Source organism: Aphelocoma coerulescens, chromosome 3 (assembly GCF_041296385.1).
Source record: "Aphelocoma coerulescens isolate FSJ_1873_10779 chromosome 3, UR_Acoe_1.0, whole genome shotgun sequence".
Lineage (NCBI taxonomy): Eukaryota > Metazoa > Chordata > Aves > Passeriformes > Corvidae > Aphelocoma > Aphelocoma coerulescens.
The window spans coordinates 5,110,768-5,135,736 of record NC_091016.1 but is presented as its reverse complement, the minus strand read 5'-3'; the positions used below and the strand labels follow the sequence as shown (position 1 = coordinate 5,135,736).

At 38.5% G+C, this 24,969-nt stretch overlaps 1 protein-coding gene across 7 annotated transcripts in view; it reads left to right on the top strand.

Annotated features, from left to right (window-relative positions):
* USP34 (ubiquitin specific peptidase 34) overlaps positions 1 to 24,969 on the top strand; it is a 112,218-nt gene that overhangs the window by 22,657 nt on the left and 64,592 nt on the right. For all 7 annotated transcript variants that reach the window (XM_069008930.1, XM_069008931.1, XM_069008934.1 and 4 more), the window contains exons 4-8: positions 3,848 to 3,898; positions 4,061 to 4,210; positions 8,441 to 8,508; positions 15,534 to 15,726; positions 18,609 to 18,670. In XM_069008930.1, the coding sequence (XP_068865031.1) occupies positions 3,848 to 3,898; positions 4,061 to 4,210; positions 8,441 to 8,508; positions 15,534 to 15,726; positions 18,609 to 18,670 (524 nt within the window). The remainder of the gene's footprint in view (positions 1 to 3,847; positions 3,899 to 4,060; positions 4,211 to 8,440; positions 8,509 to 15,533; positions 15,727 to 18,608; positions 18,671 to 24,969) is intronic.

Below are 24,969 nucleotides of genomic sequence, written 5' to 3'. Positions count from 1 at the left end.
TGATTTAGATCCAGATCTGCTGTAGGTTGCTGTACTGTGATGATGCCCAGCACTCCAGACATACCAATGTGTATATTATGTATGTATCGTACTGTTACACATCACTTGAATTATCAAATACATACATTAGCTATCCTAAAAACACAAGTTAAGGGGAAGCTGAGAATGAAAACCACTTTCTTGAGGTACAGGCAGGTAAGGGAAATTTTTTCCCTTTCTGCTAGACTTGGTGTGTTTGCACGTCTGGACTATGGAGGTGTGCCAGCCTGCTGTCTTTGTGTACCTTTTGCGGGGGGAGGGGGGGGGGAGATTTTTAGTTTTGCTTTCCAAAGGTCCCAGCATCAATAATTTTTCTTACAAATTGATATTTTCCATATTTGGACAGCACTAGGATTCTGTTATTCTAGAGTAGTGTTAGCTATTTAATGTCAAAACTTTCTACTCCCATGAGTGACTCACTGAGGTTTGGAATTTAATTTTGGATTTCAGTCTAGAGCACATCTTAGTTGAATTGAGACAAGTTATTAGTCCCAGTAACAAGAGCACTTCTTATTTTAAATCAGGCTTGCTCTCAGTCCTCAAGAGATGCTAAAATAAAAAGTCCCTGGTTTAAGTGCATTTTCTATACTTGTAAGTTAAACAGATTCCTGAACAGCTGGAATCTGCCAAGAATCTGTTGGGAGAAGCTGCTGTAGCTCTCTCGCTTTCCCATTAAGCATTGTGTTTGCCCTGGAAAAAGGGAAATTTGCTGATCCAGAACAGACTCCAGTCTCCACTCTGACTGACTTTAGAAATTCCTTGTTCTAGATTCCTGAGGTAAATTTTCACAATTTCATGGTTATCACATCCACTGAGGTTTCACTGTGCCTAGAAATGGCCTCTTAGGCTGCCATTTAAAAATTCCCAATGTGAGGCTTTCCCACGGTAACAATTAGCAGTCAGTGTTTCTGTTATCTTTTGCTCTGCAGACACCTCCAAGGGCTTTGTTCTTAATGGTAGCAGACAAGTCTTGAAGTCTGATCCTCTTCTCAGCTGCTTGCCAAAGCCGTTTTACACTGGGTCATCTGGTGGAGAAGAAAAGCATTCACGTGGAAGCAGGAGGCTTTCCCTTGTTCAGGACTTCATAAAGTTGGATTAAAATGAACAGTAAAGCAAGATTTGTTGTAGTCAAAAAGGTTTCTACCTGCAGGATCATCCAGCTCTCTCCTTAAATGATACAGGCTAAGAATTGCTTTTGTCCCTTGCAACATCTCTAAAGTGAGAGTGAAGACCACGACAGCCTGATTGGTAGCCAGAAGGGCCATGTACACATCTCTCTTAAAATCTATCAATATTTTTGGTGCCCAGAGGGGCCTTTGTGTCTATTTTTCATCCTAAACCTAATTAACTCAAAATTTTTTTAAAAATATGGTTGGTTTTTTGAGAGATGTTCATACTTAATTTTTTTTTGTTTTTTTGTTATGGGATATTTTTAAGAACTCTTGCATACAGGGTGGTTTATGGCTGTATGCCCTATCCTTTTCATACTTTGTGCTGCAAGTGAAATACCTGGAAGGGACACTTCCAGGAGGGCAAAAAAGAATCTATAAAAGGAAGCTCTTAAAATCCTGTAGAGAAAGAAGCAACAATGTGAAGTGCACTCCTGAACCTGGCACTGTCTCAGAATGAGCAATGAATGTGGAGGGAGTTACCCGACCATTTAGCAGCTCTTGACAGAGGATGAAATGAAAGTGGAAACAAAATCAGTTGTTGAGGTGTCTGTAGCTGCAGTCCCCAACTCTTCGGGGTCTTGTGCTCTCTGCTTCTCCTTTTCAAGTAAATATTTTCTTGGAAGATGTCTGTGCTTTCCACCAAGGTTGTGTCCACGTCAGGCCTCAGCCAGTACATTTTATTATGGGATGTTTGGAAGGAACCTTAAAGCTCATCTCATTCCAATCCCCTGGCATGGTTAGGGACACCTTCCACTATCCCAGCATGCCCCAAGCCCTGTCCAACCTGGCCTTGGACACTTCCAGGGATGGGGCAGCCACAGCTGCTCTGGGCAACCTGTGGCAGGGCCTCACCATCCCCACAGGGAAGAATTTCTTTCTAATCCCAAATCTAGCCCTGCCCGCTGGCAGTTTGAAGCCATTCCCCCTTTTCTTTTTGCTGTATGGCTTTGGGCCAACACTATCCCTGCCTGCCTTTCTCCAAAGTCCCTCTGCAGCTTTTCTCCAGGTAAAGGTCCTGGGGAGCTGCTTGAGGTTCTGCTGAAGTGATAGTGGGATTTAATGCCATATTAGATTCCCATGAGGAATTCTCTTATTTCCTCATAAACTCGAGCTTAAGGAACTCTCAGACTGTTCTGTTTCCCATCTGCAAGTACAGAAGTCACATTTCCAGACTCAGTCTCTCAACTGCAGCCTTTTCCAAGCTTTGCAGGACTCATGCAACAGCCCTCTGTGAGTTTGGGATTTCTGCATTCTAAGAACTGCAGTTCACTTGGCAACAAATCTGTGCTTTTTTCAAAAAAACTAATGAAATTTCTCACACCATTTCTGCAGTTTTCATGAGCAGAGCACTGAACACCTTTTCTTGCTGCTTAAAAACATACCACCTACTGCCTTCAAAGCTGTTTTAAAAATAACTGGTAGAGTATCACGAGTTCAGGCATGACTTAGAGTTCAGCAGAAGAAAAAAAAGAAAATAAATGCTTAGCTATAATATGAGCATATTGAATAATTCAAAATGTTTGTATCACACTTAATCCATCCAAAATTGCTTGCCTCCAGCATCCTCTGGTACAGTTCTAAGAAGCTTACTCCTACACAGCTATTTAAAATATATTCAGGAAATTTCACTTTAAAACTTTACTTTATGTTAAACTTGCATTTGATTTGTGACTATCAGTACTGGGTGTTTGGCATGGAGGGGTGAGAAGAAGAGGAATGTGTGCTTTACCTACAAGTATCCATGGCAATGTTGAGTTTTACAGCCACATTTTATACCTTCAGTGCCCTTTTGCCCCCAGCAATGTGCATGAAACCCACAGTAAGTTATAGCCCTAATAAGGAAACTTCCCACTGTGTACTGCCCAACAAGTGGATGTTGTGGACATTAAAAAGAAAAGCTGTTTTCCCAAACCCTTTTCAGTTTAGTGCTTCCAGAAAATAGATTTCTTGTTGCAGCAAGTAGCCAGCAGAGTGATAAGGTGATACAATTCCTTCCCCGTCATCACTTAGCTCACTCCTGTAAAAACTTGGCATTAATTAAAAATAAATATATACTCTATATATATAGTATATATACTTTATATAAAAATATAGTAGTTGAAATTAAAGATTTTTAATATGTATGGCAATGAATATTTTGACATTTTAACCCTTTAAATCATTAAATGTAGGATTGTAGGATGTCCTGGATTTTCATCTAAATTCAGATGTTTGCATATATGTCTCATGTTTATTAGAAATTGCATTCCAAAGTCCCTGGGTTGGTTCTGTTCTGTATTTCTCAGGTTGGTGTGACAAACTATCCCCTTTACCATATTCCTGTTAAAAAAATTGGTGATCTCATCAGGGGTGGGATTGAAGAATAATCTGTTAATCCAGCATTTGAGAGCCACTGCTGAAATGTTCTCCTAAGTATATTTGTGTATTCATATATATTAATGGAGGTAAAAAGTACAGAAAAGTCTGTTTTACATTGTAAAAGTGGAGCAAAACTTGAGCTTCTGTCCTCCTCTGAATTAGGAATTTGGTTTTTTCTGTTGTTGACTGTGATACCTGGTAAATGGCAGTTGCTTTTTTTTTTTTCTATAAATGTGCTTTAATTGCTTGAGTTAATTTTAATTTTTTTCTTTAAACAGGATATTTCTGCTCAAGAAAGCAATATATTAGGGGCGTTCTGTGATATGAATGTAAGTTGTCCACTTTTAAATAGGTGCACATTTCCTAGAAACTTAAAATAACCATATTCATTCCTCTGTATGGATTTGTGTTACACTGATGTAGCTTTTGAATTTCCTGTATGTCTGAATGATCTACTATTGATTCTTCTCCTGTTTTTTGACTGTTTCTAGGATGTAGAAGTACCATTGCACTTGCTTCGTTATGTTTGTCTGTTTTGTGGAAAAAATGGCCTTTCCCTCATGAAGGATTGTTTTGAGTACGGAACCCCCGAGACGCTGCCATTTCTTATAGCACATGCATTTATCACAGTGGTGTCTAATGTGAGTATTCCCTTTAAACTCTGTGACTTGAACACAAAAAGTGAAAGGAATCTGAAGTCTGGAAGAACTCTGTGGGACCAGGGAGGGATAAAAAGGTTGTGAATTTTCCGTGTTGGGAATGAGGTTTGCTCATCCGTAGAGCATTTCATTGTCCAAACCTTCTGCATCTCCTGGAAGCACACAAGTCGTTTTCCAAGTTCATACCTAGATAGGAAGATTGTAACAGCCCCAAAAGATACATACAAGAATGTTGTCAGAGGCCATTTCTGTCCCTGAAATTGTGCCATGGAAGTGGTTTCAGTTTCTTTAGGGTATTCTAACTTCTCAGCTATTCCCTATGAGGCCCAAAGGATTTATTTTTGCTTCAATTTCATGTGATTTTATACCATTATACACATTTGCAGCATAGAGGTAATCATCTTTTTTCCCCACTTAGTTTTAGAATGCATCTCCTCCATCATTTCTGCATTTTGAAATCTCAGGGATTTTTGTCTGGCAGAATTATGAACTGATTTTAGTGGAGATTTGAGGGAGATTGGTGATAAAAATAAAACCCAGTCCTTGAAGGACATATGAAGACTTGGTGTAATGTGAGGGTAGAAGTTGTGACCTGTCTTGGGGATGGGCAAAAAGGAAACCAGTAGTTTGTTATGCCTTGTACAAAGTGAGTTTGACATCATTTTGACACTGTTTGCAATTTTAAATACTTAAAATCTGATCCTTCCTCCCACACATCTTCCCTTCCTTGTTGCTGTTATCCTCCAGCCAGGAGGATGTTCTGAGTAAATACTGGAATGGGTTTGCACAGAGGGAGCCAGTGATTGAAATCAAGCTGGTGTTGAGGATCTGTATCCCACTCTCCTGATCCTTCAGTGTGGTAATTCCTGACTTGTAGGTCAGAGACCAAATGGGCAAGGCCATGGTCTGCTCCATTCTTCTAAAGCTGCCCAGGGGGGCTGGTGCAGCACCTCCCTATGTTTGATTGTGAGGTATGTTCTCAGCCTGTGAGATTATGTTCTCTTCTGGCCCTTTTTGTGTGAGCTGATGAGTTCTTCATCTCCAGCTGCTGTCAGTGCAGTCCTCATCAAACCATCTGCTGAAAGCTGCGTTCTTGTAGCTTATTCTGGTTCAGAAGGATTTTGGTTACAGAACAAAACGTTTTTGCATTTTTGTTTTATTTTTTGTGAGAAGGGGCAAAACTGCTTGAACAATGAGTGGCAGCTCCCTATCACACCAGCATGTTTTTAAACCAGCATTCTGACTTCAAATCCCATTTCCTGAGTATCCCATATCAGTGCAACTGCCTTTCTTCTTTTTCCTTTTTGGAAGTCTTTATTTTTCTCCACATAAATTGTTTATTTTCTTTATTCTTAGTGATGTGCCCTATTCCAAAATACTTCTCAGCCAAGTTTCTCCTTTCAGTTACTTAGCAACTTTGCATTTCTCTTTGGTTCTAGTAGGTAACCCATTAAGCTGGCTTTTGCAGCTGTTTTAGATGAGTTCTATGGTTAAACTTGGCAGATAAAATGAAACTCAACCCAAACCATAACCAAAAGAACTGTTTCTTCAGCCTCTTCCAGCATTGCATCTTTTCCCATTCAGCGAGCACCTTTCTTTTGTACTCTCTCTGGGTTTACTGGCAAATCTGTGTGTGAGTTGGAGGAAAACTGTTTAAAAAAATTATATTTAGATGTTATTTTAATATGTCAGTTCACTACAGAAAATATAAGAAAATGTTCCACCTGTAATGTGCTTTATTCATCCACTTGCTGCATTTTGATGTCACTCAGTGTACTTGGTAGCACTGCTGCTGTCTTTCAAATGCAACATACTTATTACAGCCAAATGAAGCAGCTAATTTTTTAGACAAAATACATTTTACCTTGCCAATATTAAAAAAAAAAAGGTACTTCTCCACCTCTATAGTGATGCATGAACTTAAGATTTTGATATAATGTTTCTCTTTCCCTGTCGGTTTTTATATAATTTCACTGTATAGTTCATATAACTTAGATAAATATAAATAATATAAATAATTTAATAAATTTTTCTGATTGTGGACCAATACACCAAACTCCACTAAAACAAAAAGAAGCATTCACAAAACTGAACAAGGGTTAGTTAATTGCTGGTTTCAGCAAGAACTCTGCTAATCTGACTTGGTTTTATCCCAGAGCATTTGATTTTATGGGATTTAGAGATATTTATTCCAATAAGAACTCTGCAGTGTCAGTTGTTAACTTGTTCCCAAGTTCCCAAGCCAGACCACAGTGTGTAGTAACCCTTAAATGAATTTTCACAGCTGTAGTAACTCTTGAGAATGGCAGTTAAGTATCCATTCTTGTAAAGATTCCTTGAAATATCCATGTTGGAATTTATTTTCAAGTCTGTAAGGTGAAGGAGTTCTTTAGCCACTACCTTCTAGAAATTAATTACCTCTGATAAAGAGCAAATAATAGAAAAAAAACCTCTTTGAAACTTGAGAACAGAACAGATGCAGTGAATACTTTGTCTTAAAAGCAGGTGGAAACAGAAAGTGATGTAATTTCTTGTTATTTTTTGTCTTTTTACAGGTGCGAGGTGATGTAATTTTATATATGTTACTTTCTGTCATTTAAACAATTTAGTATGCAAATGTGAGTCCATGTTCAAAATCACAGTTTCATTTGTAACATGTGAAATGATGCATTAATTGAATTCTGAGGCTGAAGGTTGTGTGTAATACAAGTTTACAGATGCATGATTTCAACTTAGGAGTTTGAATTAATACAAAGTGAAATTTCTGTGAACAGTGAAAGCTATAAAAACAAAATGATAAAAACATTTCATACTTTTATTTCACAAAGAAATGTATTTTCTTTCGTGTTTCATACTGTATTCTAAGCAGAGTACATGGTGTTAAAAATCAAATAGTGTAACCACAATAGTATCTTTGTCATCCTTGCAATTCCTTGTCAAAATGTTGTTTAATTCCTGTTTCTAGAACAAGCATCTTCTAGTGACACTTTGTATCTTTGGGATGTTAGCATTTTTTCCTTGAGGCTGCCAGTTGGATCAGAAGCTTGTTCCAAGTGTGGTCTTTTTTGCAGTGTGAAGATTTGGCTGGTTTGTCTTGCAAAGTAGGTTATATTGTTTCTGTGCAGTGCTTGTTGCCTTGTAAAAAGTGAGCCTGCAAATATTTTTGTCAGAACTAACTCAGAAAGTTCCTTGGCAAATGCTGGAAATGTTGAAAAGAAGCTGGTGATAAGTTTGACTGCAGCCTAATAGTTTTCTCTCCCGTCAAAAAGGAATATATACATTTTCTGCATGTGGAATTGAGTCCTTGGGCAGATTTTCTTGCATCAGTTGCAAAGCTGAAACTCTTTAAAGAGCAGAGGTGGGGATGCAGAGGGCCCTGGGTGAGTGACAGGGTTGCTTTTCACAAGGGTTCTGCGTGCACATGATTGAATTTACGTGGGCAGGAGCAACAGCTGCTGCTGTTTCATCTGTGCTCCATCCCTTACCTGGCACGGAGTAACAGGTTTAGCAGGCTCAGAATTCCTGTTTGAAATGCAGATGGCACTTCTGACTTTGCCTGTGGAAGTTGTTTGGGTGGTGCTTTTCCTCACAGCGGTGCTAAGTAGCTGTTTCAAGGGTTTTTTCTCCTCTGCATATATTTTCTTCCTGCATTCAGCTCTGCTAAGGTGGTAAAGGCAGAATGGTAAATACGAGAAATGCAAATATGGTAGTAAAAAACTGTGCTTAATCACTGCTTGTAAAACATTTTATAGGATATGTAAGCCCTGAGATGGAAAACAACACAAGTCAATGTTACTTGGTTTAGGAGTGGTTTGCAAGGAACTAAAAGAGTGGAATAATTTTCATGTAGAGTGTTAAGGAAAAAGGAAAAGAAAAACAACCCACAAGGTGGAGTAGCAGTTTTTCCTACTAAAGAAATTACAGAAAATAAAAAAATGAGACACCTGGGCAGTATGACACTATTTATACGAAGTTTGTATTTTCTAGTTAACTAGCAGGAAAGATACAAATCCTCTTTATAAGCCACGAAAGCATTCCTCAGATAACAGTTTGGAAAATTAATAAAGTAAGGAGTTGAATGGAAACCACGAAGAAAGCCGTTTCTTAAAGGGGGGTTGCACGTGCAAATGTACCAACAGCGTTTCAGTTTTTTGCCGTTCTCTTTAAATGTCATTAATGCAATTTTTATATATTTATGTTTTTGCATTATAGATCAGAATATGGCTACACATCCCTGCTGTCATGCAGCACATTATACCCTTTAGGACTTACGTTATCAGGTAAATTTTTATTTTAAGAATTTTTCTTGTGGGGCTTTTTGACAGCACCTATTTCTAATTGCAGCTGATACACTTTTAATTGTACAGGTTGGTGCTCTGACTGTCATTTCAACAAGGAGGGTGAAGGTAATGTTTAGAGTTAGTTTGGGCAGCTCCTTGCATCTGATTTCAGTATCGATCAGATCAATCTTGTTAAGAACATTCTGAGTGTGACATCCAGCCCCATTCTGACACGTTGGGTCAGGTTCAATTGTACCATGGTCTCCCTCAGAGTGATACCTTCATAAAACTGTACATCGAGTTTGCAGTGAGATGCTGTAAGTAGAAGAGCAATCTGCAGTCACTGAGAATTCAGATCCTGAGTTTGAACACAGCTTCACATTCTGATGTTCGCTATTTCCAGCTGGCAGGAACCGAAGTGCGATCAAAAGTCTACTCACACTTTTATGTAGCTAAATATATCCAGCCCCAAAGATTTCCTTTCTATCAAGCTGTCTATCATGGAAAACACTTTTAAACTGAAGTACTTGTAAGGGTATTTAATTATACAAGCAATTTGTTTTTATTGGGTTTCTCAGGACAATAGAAACATTTCAGTGAGCTGCTGATGAAATTATCTCTGTGTGTATCTGCCTGGGGGTGGAGGGGTGTGGTCACAGCTAATTCCCCTTTCAGTGGCCCAACATTAAATTTTCCTGGTGCAGGCCACTGCTTTTGCATCGGCCCACAGCTCCTCCAGGGTTCTGGATTTCCTCTAACTGTAATGTTAGAAATGTGCTTACACTGGTCATAGCAAAAACTGGGCCTTCACACATTATTCTGTCTTAACTACACCAGTATAAAATAACACTCAACAAAAATAATTGCATTGGCAACAAACAGGTTCCCAGAACAATGAGATTGGGAATTGTTTCATATTTTAAAATGGTCTGGTTTTATTTTGACTGTAAAAATTTAAGTACTGGCTTGGCTGTCATCTATTTTGCTGTACTATGGTTTCTACTAAAATCATACCAGCAGAGAGAAGAGTATTTTGATCTTTTATTAAAACACATCACTCTTGAGTTACAGTCCAGCCAAGTGCACTCCTTTAATGCTGATGTGCTATCTTTGAAATCTTATAAAGGTAATCATTAATCATGAGGCAGTCAAGAGAGAGCAGGCAGAGGATTTTCAAGTGCTTGTCTCCGTACATATTCCATTAATGCTTGTTGGTGTTCCTGGGAATTTGGTCACAAGCCTTCCCTGTCTTCTTGCAATGTATGGAAATGAAAAATGGCATTGAGGCATCAGCAGTTAGAGTTAGGCTGATAATAAGGAACTACTTGAGGGAGACAGAATAACATGTCCTGTAGTTTTTGCTGCTAATCCTTGCTTGTCATCCTGTAATGCTTAAAACATTTTCTATTTCATAACTGTAGTTGTAATTGGGGTCACTGGAATGTATAGAAGATTTTTTTGGGGGAGTTCTCATGTCTTCTTCTTTACCCATTAGAATATTTGCATCTGGTTTGAAATGTGATTTGTCAGCAGCTTCTTGCCATAAATAATGCCCTTGATGTCTGTTTGTAGAAATTACAATAGGTTCACATCAATCAGGTAACATTGACACATGATACGTCTATGGAAAACCTGGTTTAGAGCAGGATGGGGATGTTCTCCCAGTTTTTATTTTTCACAGTTGAATCCTGATGGGATCTGAGGTTTCTCAGTGTTATGAAATCCAGAGCTTTTTTAGATGATTCGCTTATGGAGTGGCACTGAAGCTTGGAGGCCATAGAGCAAAAATAACCTCTAGTGCTGTACCTTTATGTGGGACAGAAGTGAACACAGATGCCTTCAGGGAAAGATGACTCTTGGTGGATGCAGCTCACCCCACGTGGCTACCAAACTTACAGATCTTGTCTCAGCAGCTTGGGTCTCTGGGTCTCCGTCTGCTTTTACTTTGACAAAAAAAAAAAAAAGGGGATACAATGCTGGGCACAGCAGCACAGCACCTTTTAAAGAAATCCTGCAGAGCTTCTGCTGCCCTGCAAACTAAGAGGGCTTGGAGGGGGTTTCAGTCTAGAATGAGCTCCTGGGACTCTGATTTAGCTCCAGTTGCTGTTCCTGTAGGTTCCCTGCAGGAAGTGCATTTTGCAGGGCTGACCAGCATGAGCAGCAAGAGAGATCACCTGACCAGCATCTTAGCAGAACTTTTTGTCAGCTGAGGTTACCCTTTATGTTATGGTTATTTCCACAAGGAGTGGATGGAGGAAACAGCAAAGTGTGTATTTGTAGAGAGGAGACCACTGCTGGAATTTGCAGAGATCATGGGCACAATCCTGTCATTATTGCTGCTCCTAGAAAAAGATGAATAAATGCTATTTTCTGCCTGGCCAATGGAACACAGACATTCACATCTTGCCTCTGAGGGGCCTGTGTTTTTAAGCAGTTTGGGAAAGAAATAAAGGATAAAATTAAAAATTACATGAATTAAAATTTACATCTTTCAGTAAGGAAGCAAAGTGATTCTGACCTCCTCAGAAGGAAGCTCTTACTGATCCTAAAACCTTAGAATTCTGCATTTAAAACTGCAAAATTCTCATTAAAAGACACTTTAAAAAGTGACTTGAGAAAGTAAGTCCTGACTTCCTGCAGTTATAAATGAATGTGAGTTGATGATGTCTCTTTATGAACAAAGGCATTGGTTCCATCTGTCTTGTGCCTCAAGATCAGAGATGAGAGATGCTCTACAGGGTTCCAAATCCGGAATGTCTCAAGGGTGAAGGAGGTCTCACCAGTGGTGTTTTGAGGACAGTTTTTCAGTGGTGAGACTCTTGACTGAAAGTGCCATGGAGAGTTCTGTCCTTTAGAAAAGTGCAGCAGTAGCACTGACCAGGAGCATATTTTGTTGCACCCCTTTCTGCTCTCATCCCCTTCTCCCTTCTCGCTGTCTCCTGCTTGAAGACGGATCTGAGACATTTTTTGCAAAGGATTCCTGTCTCTGCCCCAGTTAAGCAGAAACAGAACATTCTGTGCTGGAGCACACTGGGAGGAAATTCCAAGTGGCAGTGGCTCCTGTGTGGCTGTGGCATGGGGTGCACACAGCACTGGTGTCTGCAGAGGAAGTGGAAACTCCAAACAATTCCTGATCCATGATGCTTCCCATACAAAATGCAGCTGAGAGAATTCAAATTACTCTCCTGTTGGATGGAGTTTATGGGAGTACCCAAGCTACTCCTTGCTACCACATGTCATGAAAACCTCTTGTAATGAGCCTTGAAGGTTTTAATCGCAAAAAATATTTCCATCCTCCAAAAAATCTGAAAATTTAAAGTAAAAAGAATAGATAGGTCAGAAGACAATAACCAGACACTTGAGAAGCACTGACTCATTCTGCTGGATGCCCTTTTGCAGCTGTGGTCCAAAGGAGTCAGATTAAAGGAAAAAAGATGATTTCACAGCTGAGTAGCTGAAGTCCTGAAGCATAAGATGTGATTGTAAGCGTTACATTAGCATGGAACTGCATGTTTAAAACTGAACTCTCTCTATTCCCAAATACAGCAAAATGAAATAATTTAAGTAGGTTAAAACTGATATTTAAAAAAATTAAATGTAGATTTTATATATGAATTGATTATTTGAAGTATGCCAGGCTGGCAGGACAGGTCCTATAATATGTGGAGTATCCTTTTTGCAGATTTATAAAAAAGGTATGTTTCATTCTGGAAGTCTCATTTAGGCAAAAACTCCAGATTAAGTAGATTACACAGGTCCTGTCATATCATTCATCTCTTCTTTTAAGACTTAATGCTCATCAGACTCAAAAAGATAAAAATGTAGAAATTTAAAAAGTAATGAAGGACAGAATGGAAGCTATTATTAAGCCATTATATGAGTCAGTCACACATTCACATTTCTATACTGTCTATACAGTTCTGATCCTTCCATCCTGCAGATAATAACAGAACTACCTCGGTGGTAGGAAGTGTGACAAAGAAGGTGGCAATAAAAAATTTACGTTGAGAAGAGGAGAGACAGTCTAGGAGGGGGTTTTTTTTTGACAGGGCAATTCATATCATGTATGAATGATATGAAGATAATAAGTAGGAAATGGTAATTCACAGGTTTTGAAAAACAAGGAATGGAGAATGTGCCACCCAATTGTCAGGTTGCACATTTAAGAAGTGAAAGGAGTTTGTTTTTCACACAAGCATAATTGTCAAACTGACTGGCACAGGTTAATGAGAAAGCCAAAAGTATAAATAGAAAGAGATAAATGAATTCCCAGTAGTAGATAGGTTCATCCATTTTTTTTATACATGGGGTAAATCTTTAATCCGCTTTTAGAGTGGCTATTTTGGGTTAAATAGACTTTTTGTCTCCACTGTTCTTATATGAGGCAATGCAGCAAATTTACAGGTAGTCAGTGTAGGGAAAGATGTTAATTGCCAAGTGCTCTGTAAAGATTTCCTTTTTGTTAATAATAATAATAATGTTATATCTCTAAAAACATAAAATGTTACTGATGCAGGTTTAGGTTTAGGCCATTGTGTCTTTCCACAGTAAAAAAGGAGGTGTGGCCTACTCTGCAAGTTTCTGTGGTTTTAATCTTTCTAGTAAAGATATGATCATGTTTGATTTATGACCAGTGTAGTAGTGCCAATAAATTTTCTAGTGTTGGCTGCAGTTACACTTCTAAAGAGAAGTTTGCCATCTTCTGCTTTTTTACTGGTTAGAACAATCCAGTTGTGTCAAGTACCTGGGCAGAGTGAGTGGTGACAAGTGCTCTGTTCTCTGTAGCTTTCCTTAGGGCCTTGGCAAAACAGAAGGTTTTGTTAAAGTACTTCTGTAGCTATGAAAATGCACCTACACCACAGTTTCACTTACTATAACATGCAGTTTTTTTAATAACACACTCTCAATACTGTAATACAAAAAATATGACACAAGCCTGATTCAGGTTAAAAATGTGGATAAATGAAAGTAGGTTTAGACTGATAATATTGCAGTAAAATAAGAAATGTTCTGTTTTATAAACTAGATTCATGTTGTAACTTCACCAAACTTTGTAGTGTGAGGAAGATTTCAGGTCCAAGTCCTGTTACAGAAATTGAGTGAAGCCAGCAAAGCACCCTTGCTTTATGTGGGTGTGTCCATCCCCCTGCTCAGTGCATGCAAACACTCATCTGTCCTTTGTAAAATGAGAGAGTTCATATGATGTGTTTGAACATGTCTGAGATCTTGAGAAATGCTTCACCAAACTACTGACTCTGGCTTGATGTGCATTATGGACATGGGAAAGCTCTGGGAACCAGGGCTGATAGGAGTTTGCATACAAAAATGGGGAGAGAAAAATTGGTCTGATATTGCTGAGAGTCATAGAATCATTCAGGTTGGAAAACACCCCTGAGTCCAGCCTTTAACCCAGCACTGCCATGTTCACCACTAAACCATGTCTCCAAGTGCCACTTCTGCCCTTTTCTTGAACGCTTCCAGAGACAGCGACTCCAAAATCCCACAACCCTGTACCTGCTTTTTTGTGATTGGGTGTGGGAGCTTAATTATGGCCTCTGTTCTTTCATTCACTGCCTCCCCCATAAAATAAATCCTCAGTATTTGATTTGCTGCTGGCACAGCTGGACAGAGATGCAGGATGTCCCTTTGTCACTAGGGCAGGACGTACATGGATGGTGGCTGAACACAAGCGCTGTCATCACTATTTGCTGATGACAAATCACCTCATTTGCTAATCACAAATAATTATGTTTGGGAACACAGACCAGGACATTTTTCCCTCAGAGTGTAACTGCTCTCACCTGTCTGTAGGTTAAAGGTAGGTCACTGGGCCTGCTTTGCTGCTGGACTTTTTAAGTGAATGTTCCCTTTCCATCTCTACTTTGCTTCTGTTTAGAACCCATAGCACAAAAGCAGCACTTTCTTGCCAGGATTTGATTTCCAGTGCTCCACATGAGAAGACAAATTTCACAACTAAGAACAGGGAAGGATCTGATTGCCTTAGCCTGGAATGTTCCTTCTTTTGTCCTCCTGTTACTGATCTGTGATTCCTGTCATACATCTCCAGTCTCTGGGATTATTTGCACTGAAGTCTCTTTTCTCTGTTTGACAGTGTTAAGTATCATTTAAGTGTGTTTATTTTAAGGCCTCTACACAAGATCTGTGAAAAAGAACCATAATCTAAATAAGAATCAGGGCCTGTAGTTTTGCTTTAGAAAAAAAATTTACTGATGTTTATGTGATGTAAATGCAAAGGAATGGTGCATAAATCTGGTTAAGTGTAGTTTAATATCTTGTGTGTTTTTTAAAAGATTCATCCATCTATTTGGCCAGTCTCCAAGGACAGATCCAGGCTGAGGCTGTCAAACAAATGGATTTTTAACGCATTTCTGTGTAGTTAAATCTAGTTTGGATGTAGCTGAAACTTCAAAACGCTGAAGTACAGCAGAAAAAATTAATTATGCTAACTTTGTATGCATGCACCTTTCACTGTGCCATCTTTAATGGCATCAAAATAAGCTCAGGAAAGCTTGTTCCTAAACATTTTTCTGTTACATATTCAGTTAGAAGAAATTCTCAGTTGTGTTGGTGTTCTGTATGTGAACTTTACGGGCATTTCACTCCAGATTCTCTCTGTGTTGGTCTTGTAGTTGCTTAGGTAAGACTGAGGTTCCACCAGGTTCTGTAAATGAGTTTTTATAAGTAATTATTTCTTATGCCTTCCATTTGCAGAGAATACTGTGCAGGATTAGATGAACTCTCATCTGAGATGACTGCAAGAGAAAGGACTTAACTTGTTTGAAATTCTTTAGCAGTTTATTTACTTTGTAAAAAATTTTACATATTTCTGGTTTTCCTTGGTGTTTTTCTTTCATTGTTGCTGACTTCTGATAGTGGTATTTTGAAGCTGAGTACTCTTAGAGCTATTGGTAGTTCGTCTTGACTAGAATCAAGATGGTGTTCCAGGAACATTCTAGTTTGAATCATACCCTTTTTGTTTTTCTTCCTTTTGTAATTTCTTCCAGGTATTTATGTAAACTGTCAGACCAGGAGTTGCGGCAGAGTGCGGCCCGGAACATGGCAGATTTAATGTGGAGCACAGTGAAAGAACCCTTGGATACAGCCTTGTGTTTTGATAAAGAAAGTCTTGATCTTGCATTTAAATACTTCATGTCGCCAACTCTAACAATGAGATTGGCTGGGCTGAGCCAAATAACAGTAAGAACTTTTAAAAAATATCAATTACGGTTAGCAAAAAGTGTTTCTTGTCGCAATTTACGATTTACAGGCTTGTTTGGAGGGCGTTTTTCAATGTGTGAACGCAGCAGGATCCTCTTACATGCAGCCTTAGGAAATTATAGTCGTGGTGGTGAGTGTGGGGTTTGCTGAGAGCTGAGTCCAAGTGGTGGCTGTGTTCTGCACCATATGGAACTGGCTCACGTTACCTGAACAATTCACATGCTAAACAACACGCTTAGAACCGTGGTTTGTGACAGCTGTGTTGAAATGAAGTCCCTTACCACGGCAATATTTGTTGTTTGGAAAGGCTTTCAGTCTCTTTGCATTTTTACCTTTGCAGCATCTTGACTGCTGCAATTAGCTGCTGTTTTGTATTGCACAAACCTCATTTTCTGTTTGTTAGTACAGCTTCTCGAGAGAGAGCATTTCTGCATTAATTAGCAGAAGTCTGAATTGAAGAGGTAAATATCTACAGCATCCAATAGAAAACAATTAAAACCAAAAAAATCCCCGTCTTTCCCTTTCCCATGGAAATGCTCCACATTGCACCAGGCAAGAAGAGACATTGGGCATTCTTGATTTGTCATGGCTTCCTACAGCCATTAACAATCCCACAGAAGGGCAAAAGTGCAGTTTTTTTATCCATCTGAGCCTTTTCAGTTTTGTGTTTTCTAAACATATTTGGCCTTCTCTCTTCTAACTGATGATGTGGAATCACTGAGGGACTGTCACTGAATACAAGTTTACTTGAACTTGATTTTGTTTCTCACTATAGTTAGAGGTAGAAGTACTTTCAGTTGAATAAAGGGCAATTTAAAGAGATCTGTAAGTACTTTTAATCAGATTATTGCTGGCTTTTAACCAAAGTAAACATTTATTTACATACAGGTAAATTACTAGGTTGTGAAAAAAGGCTGTGGGCTACATCCACGCAGTAGAATTGATCTTAAAATATATTTCCACTTTTGCATAGTTTCAATTACATTAGATTTCAGTTCCTATAAATCCTTTCCTTTGGTTTTATACAATGTTCCTTGTTCAACTACCAGTGTATGTCTTTTTGTGTATCCTTGCCAAAACAACGTCTGAAAATAAGAATACATCAGCTGCTTTATTTATTCAGGCATTTAGCTCACTTAAGGGAGTGTGAAGTTGTGTTAAGTAGTTACATGTTTTCACCTGTTGTGATTGATGAATACTGCTGTAAAAATGAGAGTTTTTAAATAACAAACATGTATTACCAGAAGAAAAATTTTGCAGTATTTTTAGACTAAAGCCAATAGTTTTCAGCTTGTAAAAATGGAATATTGTATGCTAAGTTACTGAGTCTGTCTCTTTTATGTGAGTAATCTTTAAAACTGCTCTGGAGCGCTGAGACAATTTATTCTTCTTTCTCATTCAAGTCATAGAAAGTTTTATTTTTGTTGTTATCTTGTTTCTCTTCCATTTCACCTCTCAGTAACCTGTTGAGGTGGTTCAGCTCCAAAATACCTTCTCTCACTACTATTTCCTCACAAATAGGACTTTATTTTCCTGTCCTTTGGTGCCTGGCTCTGGAGATGAGACCCGGGAGATTATTTTAGTGCTCAGCGTTCCTTGCTGAAGCCTTTCTCCCTTTGTGTCCTTCATAACTGCCCTGCCACATTTGTGCTGCATCATTTGGGTGTCTGGGCACAGGTGCCTTCAGTTTCTGACCATTTTTCATAGATGGTAAAAAATGAAAAAGGATTTTATTCCCTCTGGCATTCAAGGAAACAAAACTTGAAGTGAAAAACCTGTTAGGAGCTGAGGGAGAGCAAGGTGTTACAACCCTTTCCCACATGTGCTTTGTCTTGTGCTGCTGTGTCAGAACTCTGAGCTTTTAGTTGAAGTTATTGTAAAAATTGTTTGCAAATCCCAATATGAAAAAGAACATATTTGTCAGAATTGCTTTGGAGAAGGATTTAGTGTGGGAAGTGTTGCTCAGTGGTGACCCTGGATTTAAAATTGGTGGTAGGAACAGTTCAAGACTCTGTCACTCTTTGAGCCCTTTCAAAACATTTTCATGTGGAGGTGAATCTTCAGAAAAGTCAGTGAGCTTCCACTGCTTTATGTGACCCAGTTCTAACTGGGCACAACAGCCTTTTCCTGAAGTTCTTGTCACATGTTTTTCCACACCTAAATAGGTTTCATTTGAAATTCTCTATTAGTAACCAATCTATTAATAATTGTGTAGTCAGGCTCTCGTGTCTCACCAATTTCCATGCATATTTTCCATTTTGTTTCTTCAAAACCACTTTTTCCCCCTGAAAATCGTTGAGATTGGACACAAAGAAGTCTGTGTGTAAAGATTTGAGAAGATTAGTGAATTCACCTGAATTGTAGAGTGCATGTACTAGATTTGTTTCAAGAAAGGAGTAAATATTTTGACAAAGTTACGCAACAAGTATAATTTTAACTTCAAAAAATCGGATTACTGTGCCTTTAAATTTTTTTTTGAAAATAAGATGCCAAATAAGTTCTATTACATAATTTAAAATCTTTAAAAAGATGTACATGCAAAGAATTGGATACAGAGCCATCACTATGTCTGGAAGGTGATGCTGAGGGAAGAAGTGGAAAAGAGATGTAAAACTTCTAACAGGCTTTTTTTTCCTCTGTAATGTCTTAAATTTATCAGTTCAGACGTGTTTGAAAGCTTCATTTCATGTAAAAATACCTGGTTTTCATTCTCTAATTTTGTCTAAACAACTTACTGAAAAACATATAAAGTCTTATAAAAATTTGTTTAATGTCACGAATACTATTTTGAAATACAAGAAAACTACCTCACCAAATATTTGGATAAAATTGTAATTTTTTCTTCCTTTTTCTAACCATAGAATCAACTTCATACCTTCAATGATGTGTGTAATAATGAGTCATTAGTTTCAGACACAGAAACGTAAGTAGGAACCTTATTCTGAATACTTCGTGTTTCCTATGCTTGCAGTTCTTCTCTGTTGTTGCTATGGTTTATACACAGTGGGGGAGCAGTGATAATCTGAGACATTGATTAGAAATATTCTAATCAGGGGGTTAATAAATGGTTTTAAATGGTGACCATAAAATATTTCTAAATGTTTCGGGATTTTTTTTTGCTGTATTAAAGTGTAGAGTCAAGGTAAGCTTTAGAAAAATGTAGATCCTGAAGTAATAAATACCTATAATGGGCTGTTATTTCCATTGTGATATATAATAAGAACCAGCTAATTCATATCCATTTCATACAATTTTTGCCATCTTCTCATTTCTCTGGATTATTTATTTAACCAAGACTTGTCTTGCCATCATAGGCTCCCAACCTTGTTATTAGTTTTCTACTGAGTTTGTGAGGCAGTGCTTTTGGTGTTTTTTTTTTTTTTTTTTTCCAAGCCATTATTTGTATAATTTGGGTGTGTTGAACAATTTTAAGAGGACTCACATAAATCTTCAAGAAGATTCACCTGTGGGATTGTATTTCAGCCAGGAAATGTTCATTTCTGTAATAACTCAATGTTAGAACTGTCAAGAATTGAAATTAAAAATACATATTTTGGTATTTGAAATAACTGTTCTTGTGAAATAACAGGCAAAGTGTGTAAATTATAGAATTTTACTCATACTATACTTTTAAAGTTTCTCTTGGGGGGTGATGTACTCTGTTTATCTTGGGGGCCACTGACACACTCTCCAGTACCTAATTGCTCATTAATGGGAAGTCTGTCGCAGCAGCAGTGTCTTGCTTTTGTCTGGATACTTTCATTACAAATAGTTCTATTTGTAGTGAAATCTGGCTGCAGTCATGACCACAATTCTGTAGATTTCATGTAAAAAGCACCATAGATATTTGAAGAGAAATTTGTGGGAGTATGTTGGTATTTTAAACATAAAGAATCAAAATCTAAGGTACTTTTGCTTTCGTGAAGATGTGGAAATACCCTGGGAATAAGAATTAAATAGTAAATACTCCAGGAGGGAACATGTTGGGAATGTGAGGTTGGCTGGGGTGTTTCCTACACAGCACTGCCAGTTCATGGGTGAGTTGTTACACTGGGACTGACAAACCTCAGCTTTATCCTGTTCTTCTCCTTCCCTCACACTGATAATATGAAACAGAGGTAGTTTTTAGGTCGTGGTAACAGTAACAAGTGATTGTGCCACTTAAACCTGATACAAAGCTGTTTGATTTTCTGTGTCAAATGTAAAAAAGAAAGGTTATGAATGTGGAAAAAGAGAAGAGTTGTTAAATTTCCCTGCAGAAGAGCAGATGTACTCTGCAAGAGCATCAGAGTTATTTTAAAGCTGAAGGAAATTGTCAAATTCTCCTTTGGGATATTACTTTCTTGGCAGGGGCATCTGTAAACAGGCTGTCATTTGAAAGGAATGCAGCACGAACAGAAAACCTTCTTTTCCACTTTTGTAGTATGTGATTTTTCAAAAAAATCAGCATTCCAGTTGTTCTGGTGTTTTACCTGAAAGGTTGGTTGCAAATCAGTATCAAGTATTGCTGCTCATCTTCAGATATCTTTTGGAGTCACTGATGTCTTCCAGCCAAATAATCAGAAAGGGCTGGAGCAGGAGGATGGGGAAAATGTCTCACTTCTCCAGTTTGTTCAGTACAAAGCTTCCCTCTCATTACAGACTCTGCTCATGAGAAATTTTTGGATGAAAAGGCACTTAGGGAGTTGGCAGTGACTGAATGAGCAGCAAAAGGAAAGCTTTTCATTCCTGTGTTCTTTCCTTAGTGGAGAAAGGAAGTCTGAAGTTTTATTTTGTACCTTTGTAGCCTCTGCAGATTTGCCAAAAGAAGATGTTCTGCATTATGTCTGGTCATCCCCATTATATGCTTTGACTTTTCCAGATGCATTTGGAACTGTCAACCTTTGGGATTTCTCCTTCTGTATCTTGATAAGGTGGGTTTGCGGGAGGTACCTTAAAAAAAAAAAACCAGCTTTCAGTTAGTCCTAGCTCTTCCTTGTTCAGAATTAATATCAGGATTTTTTAGCAAATATTTTCCAATGGTAGTTTCCCACCTTTATCCTCCTCACTGCAGTTTTTCCACGGTAAGACAAGCTAAAGCATCTTGTGTCTAGGAAAACACTGGATTTCACAAATTGCACTTGAAAGCAGCAGAAAGCTGAGACACGGGGATCTGTTCTGTAGCTATCTGTGTGTCTTTTGAGATTTCATTTCCCTCCCTTCTCAAAGGTTGAGGCTTTGTGGTGACCGAGGATGGGCGTGGTCCAGATGTGGGAAATGTCTCTGCCAGTCAACTGCATCATATCCCTCAGAGATGGACTTTTAATTGAGCTGTTCCTGGCTCTAAAGATAGAATCAGATTCTTTGCAATCCGAGGTACTGAGGAGTGTGAAATCTACTGAAGCCAAAAATAATGAGACTGAACAGAAGAGTCTCTAAGTCTTTGAATAAGTGATTCCTGCAACTGTTTCGCTGATGTCACAGTGAAAAATGATGATGCTTTTCAGGAAGTGAGAGATACTTTTTTTTTTTTTTTTTTTTTTGGTGGTGTTACTTGGACCACAAGAGGAAAAAGTGTTGTTTTTTTCTTTAGTGAGGATACTGTCAGCTTCTGGAAATAACATGTGTAAAGAGAGATTTTGTTTTACTCTTCTCTTGGCAGGCAGCCAAGTATTCAGGTTTCGGCTTCCAGGTTGACACTGAGACAACTTCCTGACTCATTTAAAAACCTTGATTACCCTCACTTAAAAAGCTTTCTACAGATCACTTTCAGGTGTCCAGAATTCCTTTCACCTGTGAACAGAAAGAACTGGATTGTTTCTTCTCCTTTCTTTCCCTCTCTTTCCTTATTTATTGAGGTACTCAACTGCAAGTTCTGTGTTGCTTTTTTCCCTTCACTGCAGTTTCTTACCTTATGTTAACTCTTGCTTTCTCAATTTTTATCTAAGCTTACCGACTTCAGTTTCTGGCAGCTTTATTTAAACACCTCTTCTCCTCTCTCTCTACCAAATTTCAGGGATCTTTCCAGATTTTCTCTGGGGAAAAAAAAAGTGCATTTTTTCACTCAGCTCACTAATGTTTCTTTCTTGTGGCCCACACAGTAGTTAAACAAATATTCCAGATGATGTCAGAGTGGCGGTTTCAGAGCCTGCAGAGCATCAAAGAGGAAAATTTGTGCTCAGAAGCAAAAACATGTGCTTGAATGTGTGTTGGGAAGGTGCCTTCTGTATCCTCTTCTCATTTCTGATCCTAAATAGTTGAGATCAGGGTTTCACATCTGTTGTGTTGTAGATCCTATTTCAGTGATGTTGTCAAGAGGTGTTAGTGTTCCTCCCTTGCAAGCTGCCAGTTACAGAGCTGCAGTTTTTCGTTGGAGCTTTTATATTCTGCTTCTCAGTGATGTTGAGGACTCGGTGTTGTATTTCATCCAGCTCTGAGCTGGTGTGTTTTTGTTGCTTCATGGGGAATTGACTGGTTGAATAAATAAGGTTTCCTTTGAGGGGGGGTTACTTTGCTGTGGGATTTGTTCCTGGATTTGGGTCATCATGTGGGTACCAAGTATTGCACCACAGCTTTAGATGTAAATGTTTCTAGGACTTTAACCCAGTCCTTTCATAGAGAGGTGTTCTTTGACTTACCAGGAAAATGCATAAACTGGAGGATATGAACAAAAATCAGGCTCTGCTCCCCATCTTTGTAAGTGCAGTTCCAAACATCAGGTTATATCACCAACTGCTCAGCTCCCACTCTCTTCCTTGCACTCTCATGGAATGCCTGGGGAAACTTATGTCAAAAATGCTTGAATTTCATTTCCTGGAAGTAAACCAGTTATTTTTGACAGACATGAATTATCAGTGAATTTACATGAAAAATTCTAGGGAGAAATGGATTAAGTGTTGTGTACATTTCCAGTGTGAGAGAGACTTAGAGACAATTAAACCAGAGTAGCTGCTACCTTTGCCTTTTTATTCTCTTCTCCTCCCTCAGCCACAACACAGACCCCCAGAGAGTATCAAGTTCTTTAAATGACTTTTCCTATTGCTATCCAATTATTAAATCCATGAAAAACAGCTAATATGTGTTACTCCCAAGGTGAATTCTCTTACTCCTAAGGTATGTCTGAGCTGGATGTCTAATTTGTAAAACCATTCCTTGTGCTGCTGCTTTCATGTGAGAGGGAAAAGCACATCTGTGCTTTGATCATAACACCTGATTTTTACTCTTGCCATTTCCTTTAATAGGAAAGAGTAATTTTTTTCAAGAAAACCTTTCCTGAAGTGGAAGTGTTCAGGAAAGAAGTCAGACATCCTTCATTTGCACTGAAATCAGCTTTTTTGATGAATCCTTGAATCTGATAGTGTAAATGTATTCCTTAGTAAATCAGAGAGCAAAATACTTTGTGGGAGTAATAACTTGATCATTTTAAAAGGTAGTGATTGCTGTGCTCTCAGCCCTCAGTTTCTGGGAGGAACAGTTCTCTCTGGGAAGCACAAGGGCTTCATTCTGCTTTGCACAAGGATCCTCTTGTTTTTGGTCCTCCTCAACAAATCCATATCAAATGAACATTTGATGTACCTTCAGAAATCTGAGATGTCGTTTTACCACAGTTGAGCTCACCAGAAGGGTAGAGTTTGTTACTGCTGAGAATACATCTATTAAAAAAGGCATTCCTTCAAAAGAATTATCTGTGGTTTTTCAGAAGAAACATGGTGTGAATTAGAGACAGAACTGCCATGGTAATTTAATAAAATGTGAAGGAACTCACTCCAGAGGAGAGCTTTTGTTCTTTCCTTTGGAGTGGTTAAAATGCAACATATGACTGCTTACAAAGCCTAATGGATATTGTGCCATGAGCAGGAGTGTTTGGATAAAGAGACCCCATGAGGAATATGTCCTTTCATACTGGCATTGCCTAGTGAGCCTGGCAGTGTTTGTTTATCTAGGATTCCTTCTGAAAGCTACACCTTGAAAAATTCAGATCCAGGAAGAAAGGAAAGGCCTTTCTTCAGACTTTGGTAGACAGAAATCCAAGCCCTGGCTGAGTCAGAAACGTGCATGTGCCGAAGTTCGGGTTGGGTGGGCATCTTCTGGGTATTGGGGATAGTTGGGTTTTGGGTTGGTTTTGAAATGAGGCTGTGGGAAGTTAAGGACATCTTGGGTTCATGGAACAGATGTAGCTTATCTTTTCAATCCCTCTTTGAGCAGATCCCCTGTCAAACTGACTTTACAGTGTGAGAACTAATTTATTGATAAGCTGTAAATGATAACTGTTGGCAAACTTTTGTACCTTGCAAGCCAGTTATTACTTAAATGACTTAAATTACAGGACATTATCTTTGAACAATGTGAGAATATTTGATTCCCCATGTCCTGGAATTAGAAGAGAACAGTATGGAAATGATGTGGAGTAACAGGAACTTTGCTCCTTGAGTTCAACCACGAGGATCAGGCAATTCAAAACAATCGAAGCACTGGCAGCCTGAATAGTGCCCCTGAATAGTGAATCCTGTTTGGAAAGCCTGCAATGGCAATCTCTTTTTACCTAAAGAATCCTGTTTCCTTCTTGAGCATGATAAAAATTGGGCAGTCCTGGATTTTAATAGTAACCATAAATGTGACATGGAGAGAAGTGGTAAAAATAACTCTTCCTCAAGTTCTCTATGTCATCCCTCCCTCCATCCTCTCCTCCCTGTGAAACAGAGCACTGTTATTCCAGGGCCTTTTAAACCAAAGGCTGGGCTTTAAATACTCTGATGTCCTGTAATTGCTTTTGGTGCCAAAATGGGGCTAAACAAACGTTTGCTTGAAGAGAAGGAATAAAAAGGAGCTTATGCACTGCTTTCCAGACAGGGCAGTGCTTTCTGGAAGTTCAACTTTTGTTTTGGAAAATTCAGTTTCCTTATCCTGGTCAGTTTGAATATTTGCTTATGGAATGGCAGTGGGTAAATTCCCTGTGGTTATGGATGAAGCAGAATGAGGATTTGGAAGTATCTGTGTGCTGCACGTGTGTAAGTATGACCATGGCAAACATGGTTTGGGAGAGTTGCTATTTGTGTAAGAGAATCTAAAATTATGTACATGGCTTTCTTTAGAAAATAATTTCTGTCACTCCCACCTTTAACTACATTTCAGTACTTTGGAATTTCATTATAAACTTGGATTAAATAGCAGTGTCAAAATCTTACCTGTGAGGTCTTTGGAATTGTTTGCACGTGGTCTGTTGAGCATTAACTAATAAAATTA